This window comes from Citrus sinensis, chromosome 3, assembly GCF_022201045.2.
Source record: "Citrus sinensis cultivar Valencia sweet orange chromosome 3, DVS_A1.0, whole genome shotgun sequence".
Lineage (NCBI taxonomy): Eukaryota > Viridiplantae > Streptophyta > Magnoliopsida > Sapindales > Rutaceae > Citrus > Citrus sinensis.
The window spans coordinates 11,463,076-11,482,395 of record NC_068558.1 but is presented as its reverse complement, the minus strand read 5'-3'; the positions used below and the strand labels follow the sequence as shown (position 1 = coordinate 11,482,395).

Below are 19,320 nucleotides of genomic sequence, written 5' to 3'. Positions count from 1 at the left end.
GCGGGAAAATTAACTGTTTCCAAATCTTTAAACGCAAGGAATCCTTACCAACCAAGGATCTTTGTTAATGAAATTAACTGAAATTTTTTTGTTCTCATTTTAACATTCCTTAAATACAAAATGATTTTATGATAATACCACACATTTTTTTAAAAAATGTTTATGTTTTTAATTATATTAAAAGCGTATATTTTACAAAAATAATAAAGAAACTAAATGCCAATACAAAGTGTATACACCGGCGCTGTAATTAATCTGTTGGTAATTAAATGCTTATATATACCTAACTAAACTCATAATTTTGTCGTTTTGTGTGTGTATCTGTGTGTGTGTATATATATATAATAAGTTCTGTTAATGTTATTGCTTCTATAAACATTATTCAAACATTAATCCAATAAAAAATTTAGAAAGAAAAGAAGAAAAAGACCCCTAATACAAACTTCGGGTCGAAGCAACGAATCATCTAAAGACAGTCCGCATTTCATTTCTCTCTCAATCATTTCCACAAACAATTAGACAGGGAGAAACGATGGCTCTAACGACGCGGCAGAGGCGGCCGCTACCGTCGGATCCTCCGCCATCATCGCCGATATACACGAAATACGACAAGCCGTCGAGGCGATTGGGCGACGGCGACGGCGGACGCGAAGAGGAGAAGTCACTGGGGTGGTTCGTGCCGGTATTCGCATTGGGAATGCTTCGATACATGAGCGCTACGACGAACATCATTCACGACTGCGACGAGGTGTTCAATTACTGGGAGCCCCTTCATTACTTGCTCTATAAATCTGGCTTCCAGACTTGGGAGTACAGGTAGCTGCTTTTACGTATCACCCTTTGTTTTTTTTTTTTTTCTCGTTTAGGAATTTAATCAAACACCTGATAGACCAATCATCAAATTCGGCTGTTTTATGTCTTTCTATTGTGTATGTATTAATTTTACGTGTAATGATAAGAACCAATGTATAGAACTCACTCTTAGATGTAAGGGAAAGGTGCCCATGAGCTAATAATCTTTGCATTTAGATGATTATTATATTTAGCACACGTGTGGATCAAGGATTCTAACATGTAAGATGTTATCTTTGTGTAACTACAATTACAACCTCATTCATGCAAATTGATTTGGCATGATATGATTGGAAGAGTGAAAGTAAAAATAGTCAAGCTGATGTATGAGGATAGAACGTTCATTTACATTCATTCAATTATCATGTCATTTCAGTTTCTAAAGATGTTTGCTTGCTGTAGAATGTAATATACACGATTCCCGTTTTCTATTCTCATTTATTACCTTGACATAGATAGTTCGTACGTGTAGTATCATCCATGTAAATTTATGATGATAGCATTCTAATGGTTTCTAGAGAATGAGACAGTGAATTCTTTTGAAGGAATTGTTTGCGACATTGAACATGTTTATATATCCATTTGCAGTTCAGAGTTTGCTCTTCGGTCATATTTGTACATTCTTTTTCATGAATTAGTGGGTCGACCAGCTTCCTGGTTGTTTGCTGAGGATAAAGTAAGTTTTATTTTTGTCTTGTGATAGATTCTCCTGATTATTTCGTGATTTGACAGCCCTTTCCCCTTTTCATCTAATATCTGGGTATTTTTACTTCCTTTAACAGGTGAGAGTATTCTATGCAGTGAGGCTCTTTCTTGGTCTCCTTTCTGTTACCACAGATGCTGTTCTGGTAGTAGCCCTTTCCAGAAAATATGGCAGGCGTTTAGCCTCTTATACACTGGCAATGCTATGCTTAACTAGTGGTTGTTTCTTTGCTAGCACAAGTGAGTCAACTTTGAATTTGTCTTTAGTTGTGTGTCCAAAAATATTATTTTAGTTTCTCCTGATTTTGTATGGTGTTTCTTGGAATGAATTCTATTCAGTTAGCCATGCTTTAGTTATCTGCAGTTTCTGTTTACTATTTTATGGATTAAAGTTCTTATATACTCTATTTTCATGAATTTCTCTAGTTTCCAACACATTGTGTTTATTTTCCAGGTTTCCTCCCTAGCTCCTTCTCCATGTATGCTATCAGTCTTGCTTCGGGATTTTTTCTATTGGAGAAGTACGCAATGGCTGTTGCAGTATCAGCTGCTGGAGTAATCCTTGGCTGGCCATTCTCAATATTGGCTTTTCTGCCAGTCGTATTCTACTCGTTAGCTAGAAGATTCAAGCAAGCATTTCTTGCTGGTGCTGCTACTTCTGTTACTCTTCTTGTAAGTTAATTGGTTTACTATGTTTCATGTTTTCATGTATATTTTCTCTGGATTGGGAATTGATTCACTTGTATATTAGCTGATGGCATTTACTGAGGTGTAACCGTCTCACATTGTTTTTAAGTAATTGTAACTGTCTTACGTTGTTTTTATTGATGTTCAATCACAAGGAATTGAATTTTGCAGGCACTCTCTGTATTTGTTGACTACCAGTATTACAGAAGGTGGGCATCATCTGTTCTGAATTTGGTGGTATATAATGTCGTAGGAGGTGGTGAGAGCCATTTGTATGGGATTGAAGGACCACTGTATTATCTGAGGAATGCATTCAACAATTTTAACTTTGGTTTTGTTCTTGCTTTGCTTTTCGTGGGAATCTTGCCAATTGCAAGGAAAAAATATGCACCAGGTCTCGTGGTTGTTGTCTCACCTGTTTATATTTGGCTGCTATTTATGTCCATGCAGCCACACAAGGAAGAAAGGTATGATCAGCAGATGAAATTGGGTAGTTCCTGCTAGGTTTTTCTTGATTTATCCCTAGGTATGATCTGGATAAATATACCAGTGGATTTTTCTTATTTGGCAAGAATCAGCTCTTTTTTATTGATTTTTTGTGATTTTAGAAATTGTCTTAAAACTCCATTTGTTTCTTTATCTCTTTTCTCTTTCTAATCTTTTAGTGATGTCTTGATGTCTTCTCGGTTCTGAGATCATATTTAGATAATCTTTTAATTCCACCTAGCCTGCAGCATGATTATTAAGGACAGTGGGAAGTTGTAATTGTTGATTAGATCTTTTTGTGATTAGGTTCTGGGAGGATGTTTAGGTGGGAGAGAGGATGCTTAGCGAGTCTTTTCCTCAGTTGTATAGTCTTTTTTTGGGTCATAAATGTTCTATAGCTGGTATGGTGAGGTTTTCCTCAATGCAGTTTAGTTGGGACTTTAGATTCTTCAGAAACTTGAATGACAGGGAGCTTCAACACTGTTCTAACTTGCTTGGGGTTTTAGGAGTTCATATTGATAGCATGAAAGAAGATAAGAGGGCTGGGGCTCTAGAAAAATCAAGAATATTTGCAACCACATGGTACTTTCTCAGTCTTATTGATGCTCTACCCCTCTTTTTGCCCCCTCTTGTCTGATTTAGAAAGCTAAAGTTCCCTCAAAGGTGAAGATGATGGTGTGGGCTGTTGCCTCATCGGAATATTAACACCACTGATATAATTCAGAAGAGAAGACCAAGCATGGGTTTATCCCACGATTGGTCGGTCTTGTGCAAAAATGCTTTGGAAAGTATTGACCACTTATTTATTCACCGCCCAGCTGCTTTCTTCTTGTGGTACAAGCTGTTTAGAACTTTTAAATTGAGTGGGACATCACCTCACCTGCAGCAAGCTTTTCTGTTCTCTTGGAAAATTTTTGAGAGTTAAAGGCAGTGTGAAGGCTTCTGTCTTATGGGGTTGTACAGCTACGGCTATATTTTGGGTCCTATGGATTGAAAGAAACTTGGATGTTTTAGGACAAAGTGATGGAGGATTACATGTTTCTTTGGGACAGAGTTAAATTCTGGGCTTCTCTATGGGTTTCTATCTCTCTGGAGTTTAAAGATTCGTCTTTCTTCTTTATTTCAATTGATTGGGAAGGAGCTATGATGTAATATCGTTAATTAGAATTTATGATCTTATAGGATTTGTAGTTCCTGGGCTAGGGGATTTTTGACTTTTTTCTCTGTGGATCTGTTTGTCCCTCCTATATGTACATTCTTACATCTGATATATTTTTGATTGAGCCAAAAAAAAAAAATTAGATCTTTTTGTGACCACCATTGCAGGTTCCTTTATCCAATATACCCACTTATTTGTGTTGCTGCTTCAGCTGTCATTGAGAGCTTTCCTGATATTTTCCGAGACAAGTATGATCCAAATGCTAATTTTGTGATGGTTACGGTGGGCTCCTTTAATATTCTTACAGTTCTTTCTTTCTATGTAAGTGAACTCTCAGGATGGTAAACTTTAATCGATTCTATTTGCAGACAGCAAAAGTCCTCAGACCTTTTGTTCTTGGTCTCATATTGTGTGCTTCCCATTCTCGAACATTTTCGCTGGTTAATGGCTACGCTGCTCCTATCGAGGTATACAAGATCTTGCAGCACCATGACGATGCAGGACCAGGTAATAACTATTATCTTGCTTTATTAGGTTGTGTGAGGCATTAATGTTGAGATAGTTACTGATGAAAAGATATATTGAAATAGTGTTGGGTATTGTGATAAGCCTCTCTCTCTTGATATTTTAGTTAAACTCTCAAATTATTGTTGGCTTGTTATTGTTATGTGCTTTGTTTGGAAAAAGTAGAGGGCAGACGGGCTTGGAAATATCATTATACGTAAGAAGGCTCTGACATTTTATTGACGACAATGCTAACTTTTGTTCAAGCTGCACAATGGTGGCATTGAAGTAACGACTTGAAACTTTTTCAAATTTGTATCTTTTTACGGATAATTTTTTGCAGCAGAAAACAGATAGACTTTAAACGGCAATGACACTTTGTTGATTGTTTCATTTTATTTAGTCAAATTTTATTTATATTCCTTGAGTAGACTCTCATCGTTGTTCATCCTCTAAATCGTTTGCTCTATATTTCTGATTCCAATCGACATACATATATATGTAGGAAAGTGTGATCTTAACAACTGCAATCTTGGAGAGCTAGTGTTTTTGGGTTTTGGGATACTCTTTATCTTTGCAGTTTTTAAGTGTTTTGTTTATATTGGGACTCTCGTCCTTATTTTGTGGATTTGTAGTCCTCCTAATCCTTGTATATATTTCTTATAGTTTTATTTAATCTCTTGTTTCTTAGCAAAAAAACAACCGGCATCAAACAATTCTTAGTGATAGAAAATACTCATTTAGCTTATTTTTTGAATTTCATAAATGCAGGTTCTGTAGTTTGTGTTGGAAGTGAGTGGCACCGATACCCATCGTCATTTTTCATTCCTAATTATGTTGGTGAAGTTCGATGGCTTGATGATGGGTTCCGGGGACTTCTTCCCCTCCCATTTAATTCCACCTTGGGTGGGACTTCAGCAGCACCATCATATTTTAACAATGAGAATAAGGCATCGGACCAGCAATTTGTAATATTACCTCTCCCCGCTGGACTAATCGAAATATATACTGCTCTCTGCTTGTGTATCCTTCATCCCTTGTTTCTTTTCTTTTGTGAAGTAACTAAACTGACTTTCTACATTGCAGCTCCAGGATGTTGAAGCATGTACTTTCCTTGTTGAGCTGCAGCTCAATCGACCTTACCCTTCGCGTGGGAGTGACTTGTCAAAGTGGGAGGTATAATTAGTATCTTTCTTTATCTTTGTCTCATTCTCTACATATATTTCTTCAAATATCGCCTTTTCTTGCTTGATTATTACTCTAAAATTATGTGCATTTCAGCCTATTGCAGCACTGCCTTACCTTGACAGGGAGTTCTCACCTCCCCTCTATCGATCATTTTTCATTCCATACCTGTGGCAGCAGAGGAATGTCTTTGGATTGTACAAGCTGTTTAGACGAATACGCAATTGATTGGACGTCATTCTAATGATTCCTCGACTCTGATTGTTTTGAGTTATTGGACGATTCATATCAGCAACTTGGTGATTTGTTTGTGATTGACCTGTTTGTGATTGACCTGTACTCGGCTAGAAACTGGAAGAATATGGACTCATTGACCTGTTTTCTTGACGAGATGACAATGTTCCAACTACAACTAGCTTCATTCTGATTAAGTAGTAGTATGTTCTAAATAACCAGTAGTTCCTCAGTTTTTTGCTCGTATCAAGAGATTTTGATGTTTCAGATACAAACTCTGATAATAGGATTGAAAAGGGTTTCGTTAGCCGCATATATACTTTTCATTTTCTAGCACTTTCTCATTCCTTGAACATGCAGCAGTCATGTAATTCAGTCTGATAAATTAAAATAAAGAAATGCGGTAATAAAAAGTTTCCCTGTGATAACAACTATAATGAGAGAAAATGCCAATAGTAATCATTTGGGTTATCCAATCTCATTTTCGAGGGCAGTTAATGCCATTTCCAAATGCAAATGCAATTGGGAACGTGCAATTTTTGGTTTCACAGCGAACGTCGTCAGCTTTGAATTTCATCATGCAAGTTTGCTGGTGAAGAAAGAAATAAGAATGATGTTAAATGAGTAGGAAGTTGACATCATATAAAGAATGTATTGTGACTATGTTCCAAGTTAATATGGATACCAATTTCAAAGCAGAATCCTTGAAATACAATAGAAAAAAAAAATCAACTAATATGTTAAATAATTACAACCCTGTTAAACTTGGCTGCTATGCTGCTACAACACTTCATCCTGCCCTCTAAATTTCAACAGTTAATAGAAGCTGCTCTGTAATATCTTTGTAAGCTAGCTGGGAAGAACATTTCTCCAACTCCTCCAGCCTTTATTATGGGGAACATTATTGCTGATGCGCCCTGGAAAATGTACGAAAGCAACATGTATCAGAAATCGATATTAGGTTTAAATTGCAGAAACTGATTATGGATTATTGACTAGTAGCTTACAAGCAGCAGAGGTACTTACTGAAATGAGTCTGGCTCCAATCAGCATGCGTTTGGGAGAAGGAAATGGAAGTAACTAGCGTCCGACTCCAAAGACTGCCTCAGCAAAGAAATGGATTATCATGCTGAATGGACGAGGATTTAGACCAGATAGTAGAGCTATTGGTCCATTCGTAAAAAGACCTCCGAGGCTCAAGTAGTCAAAACATGCTTGTCACAGTTCATTTCTTGATGGATCGGATGATGCACAGAAGACCTTGAAAAGGGCACCTGCCAATGTGTTTATCGTAGATGCCACTGGTTTCAAGCAAGATCACACACGGTCTAGCGAGTAAAATATTACAAGCCAGAATGCATAAGACCTATTAGATGTGCAAGTTTGTGAATGCTGCTTATTTTGTGCAGGGTGTAGAAGGATTTGAGATATTTGCAAAGGGCAGGTGCATCATGGAGATCGCGGAGAGGTCATAGAAGATCTCTTAGTACAACAACATCAAAGCCACAGTCATTCCTCCTCCTGTTAAAGGATGCCGCATATTGAATGAGTCACCAAGTAAAAGAGCACCTGGAGTCGTAGACGGAGCTGCTGGCATGCTTCTATTATTCATTGTTCTGATGTTTCCTTTCTCGATCGCGGACATGATATATACCTGGGAAGCCACCACTTTTTCAAATAACGAGTCATTTCACCATTAGAAATGGATGGTACTTTTTGGCCTGGTACATCCACCTAGCAGCGAATCTCAGTGCTACGGATTGGATAGAACAAGATTGGTGCAGGATTGGCCAGAATAACATGTCCATGGTTTTTATATGGAAGCTGACAGTTCTCCAGGACCAAACCAACAAAACAAGAAGGGATTTCAACCTGCAGAAATGATAAGCTTCTTGTATTAGCCTCTACTGCCAAAGAATTTATAATGCTAGAGTTGCTGACTTAAGGTTCATCCTTCACCTCAGAATTGAAGAGAAAGCGCCGCAAATTTGAAAAACAGCCGTCACATACTGTTATTTGGGTGAGGGTGCACATGCTGTTAGCTTTTTACCAGTCTTGGTTTTGTATTCCACCCCATTAATAGTCCCCTTTTCTTCAATCGGGGATGTCACAGTTCCTTGCGCCAATCTGGCGGGTATTCGCATTAATTTACTGGCACGTATTAACACTAATGGAGGTTTACCGATCAGTAATTGGAATACGTTGAAATTAGAATTAACTGAATTGAAATGTGGTAAAATTAGAATAAGAAATTAAAATTAAAATTAATTATTTACTTAAATTGTACGTATCAAAATGAAAATGAGCTAAATTACCATTGATAAATTCATTTTATCTTGGCATCAAAATAGATTGTTGCAAGTTATTAAATCATATTATTGTTATTATTTATTTTAATTCTTCTTCTTCTTCAAAATAATTATTGTTAATATTAATAACAATAATTATTATTATTACAATTATTACTACTATTATTAATGTTATAGTTGAGTAATACAATTATTATTATTATTGGTCAAAAAGGTATTTTTAACTTTTACGAATGTATAAATGCCAATTCACTCTCTTCTCATCCTCCATTTTCTTTCACACCTCTCTCCATGAGAAAAATATTCACATTTTTCATTCCTAAATTTGCAGAACTCACTCCAATTTCATTATCATTCCTTTATATTTTTACAAATAAACACTGCCAATAATTCTTATTTTTCATTCTCATCCCTCAACTCCCAAGAGTAAACACAGCACAAGACTACTTGTGCGAAACTATGCTGAAGTGGTAGAACAAAGGATAGCCCAATAATTCTGTGGATCCTATTCTGGGACCAACAGTATGAAACTCACTAAATCTAATACTAAAAATATCAATGGCAGCGAACCTTTGGACCCTCCTAGCTCAACGCAAGTTTTTTCCCCATACTGATGCCAACTGAAGTCAAGGTTTCCTGATAATAATCGGTATTTCCAGATTACTACTATAGCAGACAATAAACATTGCTTCGAAATTTAAGAGTTGAGAAACAATGTATATCATCTAATCATACAAGTTCAAAGACATGGCTTCCACAAGAAGAAAATAATTGACATGTGCGGTAAGATGGAAGCTTTCAGAATGTCAAACTCCGAATGTTCAAACATCAATTCAATTCTTCCAAATTTTCCATTTTAAACAGACAGTGAATAGCATACATTGCACAATTGTTATTTGAATGAAGTGATATTTTCCACCATGTCATCAAGCACCACTGGCATATAAACGTGTCCATTCCTTCGCTGCAGGATATTATGAAAGCGAGCACAGTGAACAAGAAGAATCGGCAGAGCGTATTTAGTGATTTACACTTTGAAATGATAAGCTCAACCAAAGTAGGGATTAAGGAAAGTCCAAGTATTATACCTGTTTCAACTGCTTCGGCCTCATTTGTTTTCCAGTGTTTGGCAATGTTCTCGGAGAGAGGATCATCGGGGTTAGGAGCACTCAGAAGTGCTTGAATGCTAATAGAAAAAATTTGTCCCAATAATGTCAAGTCAATATATGATTATTTTAATTCCATAAAATATAAACTGAAAAATCATTGTTGAAACTGTTCAAGTTCTTCCCCTTGAAAACAAAAAGTATTCTCCCCTGAGATGTAGCAATCCAATAAGTCCATAACAATAGAAATCTCCAACAATAAAATCACAGCTCACAGTACCTCAACAGTACAGTCCGAATCTGGAGAGCTGGACTCCACTTGTCTTTCAGAATATCAAGACAAATCCTTCCAAGCTGCATTTAAAATCCCATTTTATAAGAAGCAAGAAACAGAAGTCACAAATTGTGCAGATTAATACATGCAGCCTAGAAGGTCAGGCAAACTATATAACAACCAACCTTATCAATGTTAGGATGATATATCTTGGTAAGAAATCGGACCTGTGACAAGGAAAATTGACATAAACTAAAAATAAAGGCATTGTTACTGGATTCTCATTGGTAAACATAGTATAACCTGGAGTAGTTGCATCACAAAGACAACAGATATTATATTCTTAGAGGAAGATAATAAACAGAATTCATACAATTAGGTATAGTTGTAAGGGAAATAAAGCAAATGTCTCAAGAAAATGAATCAAACGTGGATCACATTAACCATAAGCCATTTTGAGGGGAAACAATTTTCATTAGACCCGTCAAACACCTTTGATTCTATTCAGTCCCAATAGAATAATTTCAAACTATGTTCTAGTGAAGGACTTTAAGCAGCCAGAGCCCATTATAACAATAGTGTTTATTCAGATTAAATAAGCAGTTCAAGCACCTGCCATATTTTAAGCATCCTGTACCACCTGAGGCAAGGGAATATCCAGGTTTATATAGACAGTTCTCCTGGAAGCACCAGAGACTACTATGGATGTAACTCTTCAACAAATTTAGTCACATTATGATCAGTGAGCCATTAGATTCAAATTCATAACAGTCAGCCAGCATCATTTAAAACTTCCCTTTTGCTTTTTAATTTTTTATTGGGGGGCTGGGAGAGGGGGTGTCCCGGGGGGGGGGGGGGGGGGGGGGGGGGGGGGGGGGTTGGCTTCTAATTCAGCTTGTATCATATAATAATTCATTTTTCCTTCTTAATTTTTGTACTATGAATCAAATACCATCATGAGATACACCAGAATCAAACATTGCTGGGGCACAGAGAAAAAAGAAACCACTCAAAATTGTAGGATGATAGCATGCAAATTAAATACCCTAAATTCAAGTAAACATACCTTTGGAGCAGCCATTGGATATTCTTCAGGCAAAAATAATTCCAATTTGAACACCCCTCCTAAACAAACAATGGAAAGCCAGGACATATTATTCTGGAGAACAAATATATTAGTGAACAAGTAGAAACGAAAGAGAAACAAGTAAACCAGAGCTCATAATTCCAAACAACACATTGAAATTGACAAAATCCGAACAAACTAAAAGATTGGGTATCTTTGCTTTAGCAAATATTTGCAAACAAAACAGATGGGTTATTTGGTGGCCAGATGGATGAAGTGAATATTTTTTCGTTCACATCTGTTATTTTGGTCTCAACCAGACAGACTTAAAACAATAGTCTCTTGACGCCTGTATAATAGGCAGGTCCCTTTTTGGAATAATTCAAAACCATATCCGCTTTACCGTAAAAAACAAGGCTAGATCTAACAACATAATACTCACCTAAAGAAGCCATGAAAAAGAAATTAAGGGGGTGGGCGGGGTGGGGGGGGGGGGGAATAAAGCTGATAGATAAACTAAGCCTCTCATTCCCACCTAATACCTATCACCTGTAATGTAATATTTTTCACTCTTAATATGAAAACCCAAAAAAGAAAAAAAGATCATTCTTTCCTATTAAAAACACCAATTACAAGCAGTATTATGAAGTACATCATTGAGCCCATGAGGCCTTTGATTTACACTGATGGCCATGTTCTACCCTTCCAAACTTAAATAAAGTTGTGACAAAGAAATAACATGAAACCGAGGCTATATATGCCTGACTTAGGGTAATGCACCATAACACACCTTATGCATACATATTAGTTGAATAACGAAATTTGGACCTTTAAATGGTTGCATGGTTATTCCTTCTCTGGCACACGTTTTCAAAATGTAGTGATTGAAGAGACCAATAGGCAACAAGGTGAGAAGACCCATTTTTTTACAGTCTAATAAGAAGAAGTTACCAATAGAACTGGACCATTTATATTAAATAGTTTGTAAGCACACAGCCAACAAGATGTATGATACCAAGGATATACCTCAAATTGGTATCGACATCTACCACAATCGACGAGAAGATAAATAATCATCATCATTTGCAACAAATAACCATATAAGCATATAATCATGAGAACTGAAACAACACAGTACCAAGGATATACCTCAAATTGGTATCGACATCTACCACAATCGACGAGAAGATAAATAATCATCATCATTTGCAACAAATAACCATATAAGCATATAATCATGAGAACTGAAACAACACAGTACACTAAAAGAGTCGCACAACTGTCTACTAGAAATACATACTTTTCCATAAGTCTAGCTCGAATGCATGAAAATTATCATAATTTTTTTAGGAGCACTATTCACCTAACAGCCTGAAACAAATTGGAAGCAATGAAGTCTAAAAAGGTTGTTAACATATAATGTATAGACAAACATGTCACCATGAACAAACCTCTGAAACTAAAATGGTCTTCCACTAAACATTTCTAACATCACAAACAAAAAGCAACAAACCAAAACAACAACAAAACGTCTTAACATAATCCAAATTCACACGGCAATTTACCTTCATATGGAGATTGCGTCGGACCAAGGATCATCACATTAAAGTATCGCATATTATCTTCCGAGGGAGATGCACTTATTCCTGGTGCTGTATCCACAAACCATACAATTAACGAACACATAAAAGACCCAAATTTCACAGCTGAACGGCAACGAAACACAAATTTTCAAAATCTAAATAAAAAAGTACTTACCTGGTTCACTGAGGAGACGCTGTGTTTCCTGTTTGGATCAACAAAGAAAAAAAATCAAATAAATTAAAAAGAAAAAAACCAATTTCTCTATTTTATTGTCGCCAAAGCTCTTAATTAAGCTAAAGATTCTTCGACTGAACGATCAAATGAGCAAAGCAATCAAAACCCATCACCCGATAAACCCTTTACAACAAAATTTGAGCATCTAACACACAAAACAACTATTACTCCCTTCACCAAAATTGTCGAAAAATAACAAATTGGAATTCTTGTTTCACAAACCAACCGATCTGAAAATTTGGAAGGGTAATCGAGAACTGAAGAGAAAGAGGGAAAACCTTGATGATACGTCGAGGGAGATTACTGTTCGCCATTTCCAAGATCGATTTTTTTTGTTTTTTAACCTTCTTGTTGTTGCAGAGAAAGAACGCTGATAGGGTTTTCTAAGTCTAACAGAATAGCAAATAGAATACAAGAACAAGTTTAAGTGAAATGATGGATCAAAGTTGTTTTTTTGTTTTTTTTTTAACTTAATTTTAATTTTAATTATTTATTTATGCGAAAACAATACTAGTCTTTTTTGGGAAGTTGATTTTACATTTGTGTCCCTCCTAGATCTCCACCATTATCTTCCAAAATTGTCATTGCAAATGATTCCTCTGATTTTTTCAGGAAGAACTTAGGAAGAAAGACTATCTAGAGCCCCTATAAAAAGAAGGGTAGCCATTAGAGACATCATCAACAACAACATTCCGGTAGTCGAGCCAGTAAATAGTGGAAAGAAGATTGAGCTTCAATGAAAACCCCAAAAAATATGCATAAACAAAAGTTGAAAAAGTGAAGGGAGACCTCCTTGTGAGTTGTCATGAGATGGACTTAGCCCTATACAATAAAGTGCCCCTAATCAGTCTTTAGTCCTCTAGGAAATGTGGCAAGGCATGGTTGGATGTTATTCTCCTCGACTGGGAGCTTTTTATTAATATTAGGATGAAATTCAAATATCTTGGGTTTTTCTGAGTTGGGTTTGACACATTTCATTTTCTCAATTGGAGATTCTATTTAAATCATTTGATTATCCTTTTAGGCTATCTTATAAGTGCATATGGTATATGAACTTCTTGGCGGGTGGTTTCCCCGTATAATCCTTTGGAATGGTTATTTGTGAGGTTTTTCAAGCTGAGAGTTGACCCAATGGGGAGATCTTCCCACTTTGACATTGCAAATATTTGTGCAAGTCTTATCAATATTACGATAGTCCCTATTTGACATATGACAATACTTATGCAACAAGGAGGAGACATCCTTTGATTTTTTTTTCGGATATTAGAATGGCTCACACCATTTCACCTCATTTTTTTTTTTAATCTTATTGCTCTCAAGTTTTGTATCCATTTTTTTTAAACTTGTTGCGGATTTTTTTAACTAAAATAATTTATTATATATGTGTCACCCTTTCATTAGTTGGTTCAAATTTTACCACCAATATAAAGTACATAAAAACTATATATATATATACCATGAACCAAGAAGTTAAAAACCAACTCTATATGGAACCAAAGTATCTTTCTACCTTTACCCCCTTTTTTTTGCTCTTTTTTAACAATAAGTTACTGTGAACAAGATTTTCCGTTTTGGCTTTATTTAGGAGTATGTTCGACAATCATGGCTTTTAACCTATAGTTATAAAGTATTTTGAAAATTAAGATGATTTTACTTAGTAATTGTTTGATAATTTTTCATCTCTGCTCTCTTTTGTTTCAAATTATTAACTTTAAAGATCATACTACTATTATCAACTTTTAGATATGCATATTTGTAGGGAATAAAAGAACATTTACCTTCATAAAATATATTCATTTATTTCTATATTTAGTTTTAAAGACTCATTCACTCACACCAATTTCATATAATTGCAATGAGTAATGATATAGCCATAAACTCTTATATAAATTTATTTTGTACAAACTGATGTGTCATTAATTCATTAGTTCAATTAAATATATGTTGTCTCACATGATTTATTTTTATTATTTTATATTTTCATTCAACTAATGAATTAATGTCATATTAATTTGTACAAAATAAATTTGTACAAAAATTTATAATTGTATCATCACTCATTTATGTATTAAAAGATTTATGAAAAGGCCATTATGCTATTTAGATTTATTATATTACAAACAAGCAAGTTGCTAATTCTTTACGAGTTGACAATGGGAGAGATTCATCATGCAAAGGATTTACTTTCAATAATTGTTTGCAAATGAGGTAACGAGATGGCGTTGTTGTAACGCTAGAAATCACTGGCTTGGTTTGGTGAGCTTTTGGCCCACATGGCCACTTGAATCAAATAATACGAGAATAGATTATTCACATCATCATTCGTGACTTCGTGTATGGAATAAGGGCCATTACAACAAATATGGAATAAGATATATATCATTTTTCAATCAACCATTCCTGACCATTGAGTTAATTGATAAAAAAATATAGGTGCTGATACAATATATTTTATCATGTAATACATTAAAATTTATTACTTTTTATTTTTTAATAGATTTTTAATTTTAATATGGTCAGGGATCCTTAATTATATAGTTCTTGTCTTATAAAAACATCATCATTATATTAAAGTGAAGATGCAATTAAAATATATTAAATACATATTTCAATATATTAGAAACTATATTTTTTGTCTCTTAGTGCATTGAAATATGTGTTCTTTTATTTGTTAATAGCATCTTACTTTATTAAAATGAGAATGTAATGGAGCGAGCATAGCGAAAGCAAAATTGATAGGATAGATAACACTAGACATCGTTCTAGTATTGGACTAAGCCAAATTGATTAGCTTACACTCTAATTGAAATATGATTAGATCTCGTTTTAAGGCAAACGACTCAATCGGAATTTTTTAATAACCTATTAGGCAGGATTAGCTGACGTTGTAATAGGTCAGGCCCAACAACCAAGTAGATATTATCTACTCTAGGCACCCAGCCCATCGCGGTTTTGTTATTGGGTTTCGCAACCCGAAACACGTCTACTTAGTTAAAAGAGCCCAATACTTATAAATTAGTTCAGAAACTCTATCACTAGTGATGTGAGATGTTACAGATGCTCTAATCCAAATGATTCTACAAGAGAGTTTTTTATGGATAATCCCAATGGGAATTATAAAAGGGTTTTATTGAATAATTGAAATTGAAGTTATGAAAATAATAACAAGACCTCTTTATTTATAATAGAGAAAACCTACTTCCCTAAGTTAACTTAAAAATGAAAACTAAATCACAATTGTAATAGAAATAAAAGATTAAGAGACATACCATAATTGACTTTAATTAAAGTACAAAATCCTAAAATAACAAAAATTCTAAAATCTTAAAATAACGTCCTACATCAAAATGTCTTAATCATACATACATACATACATACATACATATTATTGGTTTTAGATAGAAGTTTTAAAATGGGACACATCAACTAAGGTTTTAAAATGTTTTAAATTAGTTTTTTAGCACTTTAAAATGTTTTCTTCATAATAGCTTGTGTGATATAGCTTAATCAGCTTGAGATCTCCTCTTAGTTGCAGACTTGTGATGGTATTTCTTTTTTTTTTTATTGTCTATTATGATGCGTCCCATTTTTTCAGCTTCTGTTTTTAATTCATCAATTTGAATGTGGTAATGTACATAGAAGTTTTTACATATCTTCATACAGTGGGATTAGTTGTGTAATTGTTGTTGTGCAAATATTAAATATCCAGAATTTGTAGATTGCTATTGATTTCCATTTTTTTTTTGTATACTTCTCAATTTACTGTTAACTTATTATTACTAAATTGTTAACTTGTCTTATGATGTGAATTTTAAATTTGTATATGATGATAATGGAAAATGCTTCTGAATCTTCTAATTTACCTCTGAATTCGATCGCGGAGATAGAAAATGTTCAAGAAAAACACGGAGTGGCAAAAAAGGAAAAAACAAATGGTGGTTGTAAATATTGGACTAGTTTGTTTTTAATATTAGTATTTATGATTTATTATGTTGTATTGCTAATATTTTTGTCTATTGGACCATTAGTTTAATATATATTGGATAATCATCTCCAATTTAAGTTCTTTTAGTTTTATTAAAAAATTAATTTAAAAATTCATGGAAGCCCAAGCTCGGCCAGACTTGCTCACGCCCAACCCAAATTTGGCCCGTCCAAACTTGGATGGGCTTTTAGAGGACCTCAACCTAATGACAATAACATGGGCAAACCCTTAAATTACCAACCCTAGTTGAGATTTGTGGGTTTTGAGTTTGTGGGGGTGAAAATGCTTTTTTAGTTCATGTATGTTGAGTTAATTATTTGTTTAATTCCTATGCTTTAAAAACTATCTCAATATAACCCTATTATTAAATATGTTACATTGTTGTGCTTACTCTTTCTTTACTTTTACAATAATATCCCATAACAATATTATGGACATTAATTAATTTATCTGTAAAAAATGTAGTTAGTAAATTAACTCATAATTATTTATTAGTAAATTAACCAATGAATATCAATATAGAAGAACTAATATATTTTTTTACCTTTGCAATAATCTTACTAATAATTATTTATAAATAAATTAATATAAGCTAGCTTAAAGTAATGTCAATATCCTTGCAAGAATCTTACATATAATTGTATATAAAATTTTAATTTACCAAATTAATCATAAAAGTAAAATAATAACATAAAATTTACATAAATAATAACATAAAATTTACATTAATTTTTATTTTATTTTTAAGGCTATTAAAATTTAAAATAATATAAAATTTACTTTATTTGATCAATTAACATTTTTTTCATTAATATCCCAAAATATTGCAGCAAGAGTACTATTATAAAAGGAAAGAACAATTAAGTGCAGGAACATAATATACTTAAGAGTAGGGTTCTTTAGGTATTTTTAAAATATAGAAACTAAATGAGCTTTGAAATTAAAATATAGAGACTAAAAAAGTATTAACTATTAAGTATATTATCTCACCAATCAAAAAATAAATGTTGCATTTCAGGTGAAATTTCAAAATGTTTGTTGTGCAATTATTTCTAGACATAGAATGAGGTCTATGATCACACAACACATGAAATATGCGTTTTGTGTTTATTTCTAAATCTAGAAGGAAGTCTATTATTACACAAATTTCTTTTAGGATGTATTGATACTTCTTTGGGATAAAATGTGGGCTGGGAGATTATTTCTAGACATGTATGAGTGAGCATTTGGTTCGGTTCAGTTTGTTTTTAAATAATATATGTACCTAATTTTAATACGTTTTTAAAATTAAAATTTAGTCAAATTTTAAGAAAAATACCTTCTATTTATTTTGTAAATTTCCTAATTTTTTAAAGAAATTAAATTTATAGTTAATGATTTATGATAATTTTAAAACTTTATTTATTGATTGTATATTTATTTATATTAATTAAGTAAAATTTATTTTTTAATAATAATATAGTTATACATATGAAATAGTGTCTAATAAATAACTTTTAAATGCATACGTAGCATTTTTTTACTACAGATTTATTATATTATAATAAATTATTAATCTAATAAAGACATGAGACCTACCAAATTTTAGTTGTAATTATTACATTATGGGTGTGGGACCCATAATGGCAGAAAACAAAATAATTTGCCGTTCTCCATCTTTATGAAGAAAAAGTGAAAAACAAAAACTTTTTAATTTTTGCATTTTATGTTCATAGTTCAAAAACGCACTACCAATTACCAAACTAAAAGTGATACCAAACACACCCTTAAATTTAAATATTTTTGAATAACTAATAACTTTGAAATTCAATTACATTGCACTTACTTTTTTATTTAAAGTCCAGTTTGCATATATTTTAAAATAGCGACCAAAATGTAAGGAAAAAAAATGAAATACACGGTTTTTATAATTGTTTATTTAATATTTTATTTTAGTAATATCATGCTAGTTTTATTTGAAGCTAATTTATTAATTGAATATTAATGTGAAGTCATTAATTATCTCACTTCTTAAATTAAAAAAATAAAGAGTTAGATATTAGTAATTAGTTTTATGTCAAATTTTTTAACATGAGATAGTCTACCTATTTATTAATTATTTATAAATTTGAAACAATCCGAATTTGTTGTTAAAATTTTAAAACATTTAATATTTTAGAATTTCAGTATACAACAGGGAGTTTAGGGTAATTACCAACCTATACATCCTAACGTTCAACTCTCTCACTCTCTCTCTCCCTATATATATAACGGGGACGCGCTAAAATGATCACCGACTCTCAGCTCTCTCTCGCTCTCTCTCTCTCTCTCTCTCTCGTTTACGCACGCAACTCTCTTTTGAATTTCGATGAAAATGGCGCCGACAGGAAAGGGAAAATTGAAAATCGAAATCAAGAAAATAGAGAAGCAAAAAGCGAGAATGGTTACTTTTTCAAAACGACGACAAGGCCTTTTCAAAAAAGCCCAAGAATACGCTAACATCACCGGCTCTCAGATCGCCGTTCTTGTTTTCTCACCGGCCGGCAACCCGTACGTTCATGGGTCACCTTCATTTGACGCCGTTATTGACAAATTCTTGAGCGTTAACGGCGGCGCAAGCAGCAGTAGCCAAGTGGGTGCCCATCACAATGAAGCCGATGTGTGCCGCACTCCGACACCGTTTCATCTTGTCCTCCAGAACCATCACAATGAAGCCGATGTGTGCCGCGGATTCTTGATGGCTCTGGAAGACAAGATCAAACGGTGCCGGAGTGCGGAGGATTTGTCGGCGGTGAAGGCGGAGTTGGAGGAAGTGAGAGTGAAGGTTTTGCAGAGACTTAAGCATATTGAAGAGGACGAATTCGTCACTTCTTTGCTCAATTGTTGATTCAATTTTGATGCTGGACAATAATTAAATTAGGGTTTTGCTTCGATCAACTGATGGTTGATCAAGATTCGATTTTTTTTATTTTTT

The 19,320-nt window shown here is 33.9% G+C and overlaps 3 protein-coding genes and 1 pseudogene across 4 annotated transcripts; 2 read left to right on the top strand and 2 right to left on the bottom strand.

The window, feature by feature from the left end:
* The first annotated feature begins 364 nt into the window (after window positions 1-364).
* Window positions 365-6,122, top strand: LOC102608844 (dol-P-Man:Man(6)GlcNAc(2)-PP-Dol alpha-1,2-mannosyltransferase). 2 transcript variants are annotated; one of them, XM_025102021.2, is made up of 10 exons: window positions 365-816; window positions 1,441-1,528; window positions 1,635-1,794; window positions 2,009-2,226; window positions 2,413-2,708; window positions 4,054-4,134; window positions 4,224-4,393; window positions 5,162-5,358; window positions 5,477-5,566; window positions 5,672-6,122. In XM_025102021.2, exons 1-10 carry the CDS (start codon window positions 533-535, stop codon window positions 5,801-5,803), a joined length of 1,716 nt encoding a protein of 571 aa, XP_024957789.2. In that variant the 5' UTR covers window positions 365-532; the 3' UTR covers window positions 5,804-6,122. The 2 variants fall into 2 exon arrangements, with proteins under 2 accessions (XP_024957789.2, XP_006487455.2); XM_006487392.4 differs by having other exon boundaries at window positions 4,054-4,168; window positions 4,255-4,393.
* A 141-nt stretch (window positions 6,123-6,263) lies between these two features.
* LOC102606804 (squalene monooxygenase SE1-like) lies at window positions 6,264-8,670 on the bottom strand (annotated as a pseudogene).
* A 339-nt stretch (window positions 8,671-9,009) lies between these two features.
* On the bottom strand, window positions 9,010-12,763 carry LOC102577935 (ubiquitin-conjugating enzyme 13). Its single transcript, NM_001288841.1, is given in 8 exon segments — window positions 9,010-9,082; window positions 9,207-9,304; window positions 9,505-9,578; window positions 9,684-9,725; window positions 10,565-10,623; window positions 12,130-12,216; window positions 12,323-12,350; window positions 12,661-12,763. Coding segments are annotated over 8 exon segments (462 nt in total). The 5' UTR covers window positions 12,697-12,763; the 3' UTR covers window positions 9,010-9,044.
* Window positions 12,764-18,720: 5,957 nt separating this feature from the next.
* LOC107178184 (agamous-like MADS-box protein AGL61) lies at window positions 18,721-19,233 on the top strand. The gene has a single exon (XM_015533052.3). It carries the CDS (start codon window positions 18,721-18,723, stop codon window positions 19,231-19,233), a length of 513 nt encoding a protein of 170 aa, XP_015388538.2.
* The last annotated feature ends 87 nt before the right edge of the window (window positions 19,234-19,320 follow it).

Bases quoted from the DNA above. Each gene is read 5' to 3' on its own strand.
- LOC102608844 (XM_006487392.4), top strand. From the start codon at position 533: ATGGCTCTAACGACGCGGCAGAGGCGGCCGCTACCGTCGGATCCTCCG. The intron at 817-1,440 runs GTAGCTGCTTTT...ATCCATTTGCAG, and splicing joins TTCCAGACTTGGGAGTACAG to TTCAGAGTTTGCTCTTCGGT. The intron at 2,227-2,412 runs GTAAGTTAATTG...TGAATTTTGCAG, and splicing joins CTACTTCTGTTACTCTTCTT to GCACTCTCTGTATTTGTTGA.
- LOC107178184 (XM_015533052.3), top strand. From the start codon at position 18,721: ATGGCGCCGACAGGAAAGGGAAAATTGAAAATCGAAATCAAGAAAATA.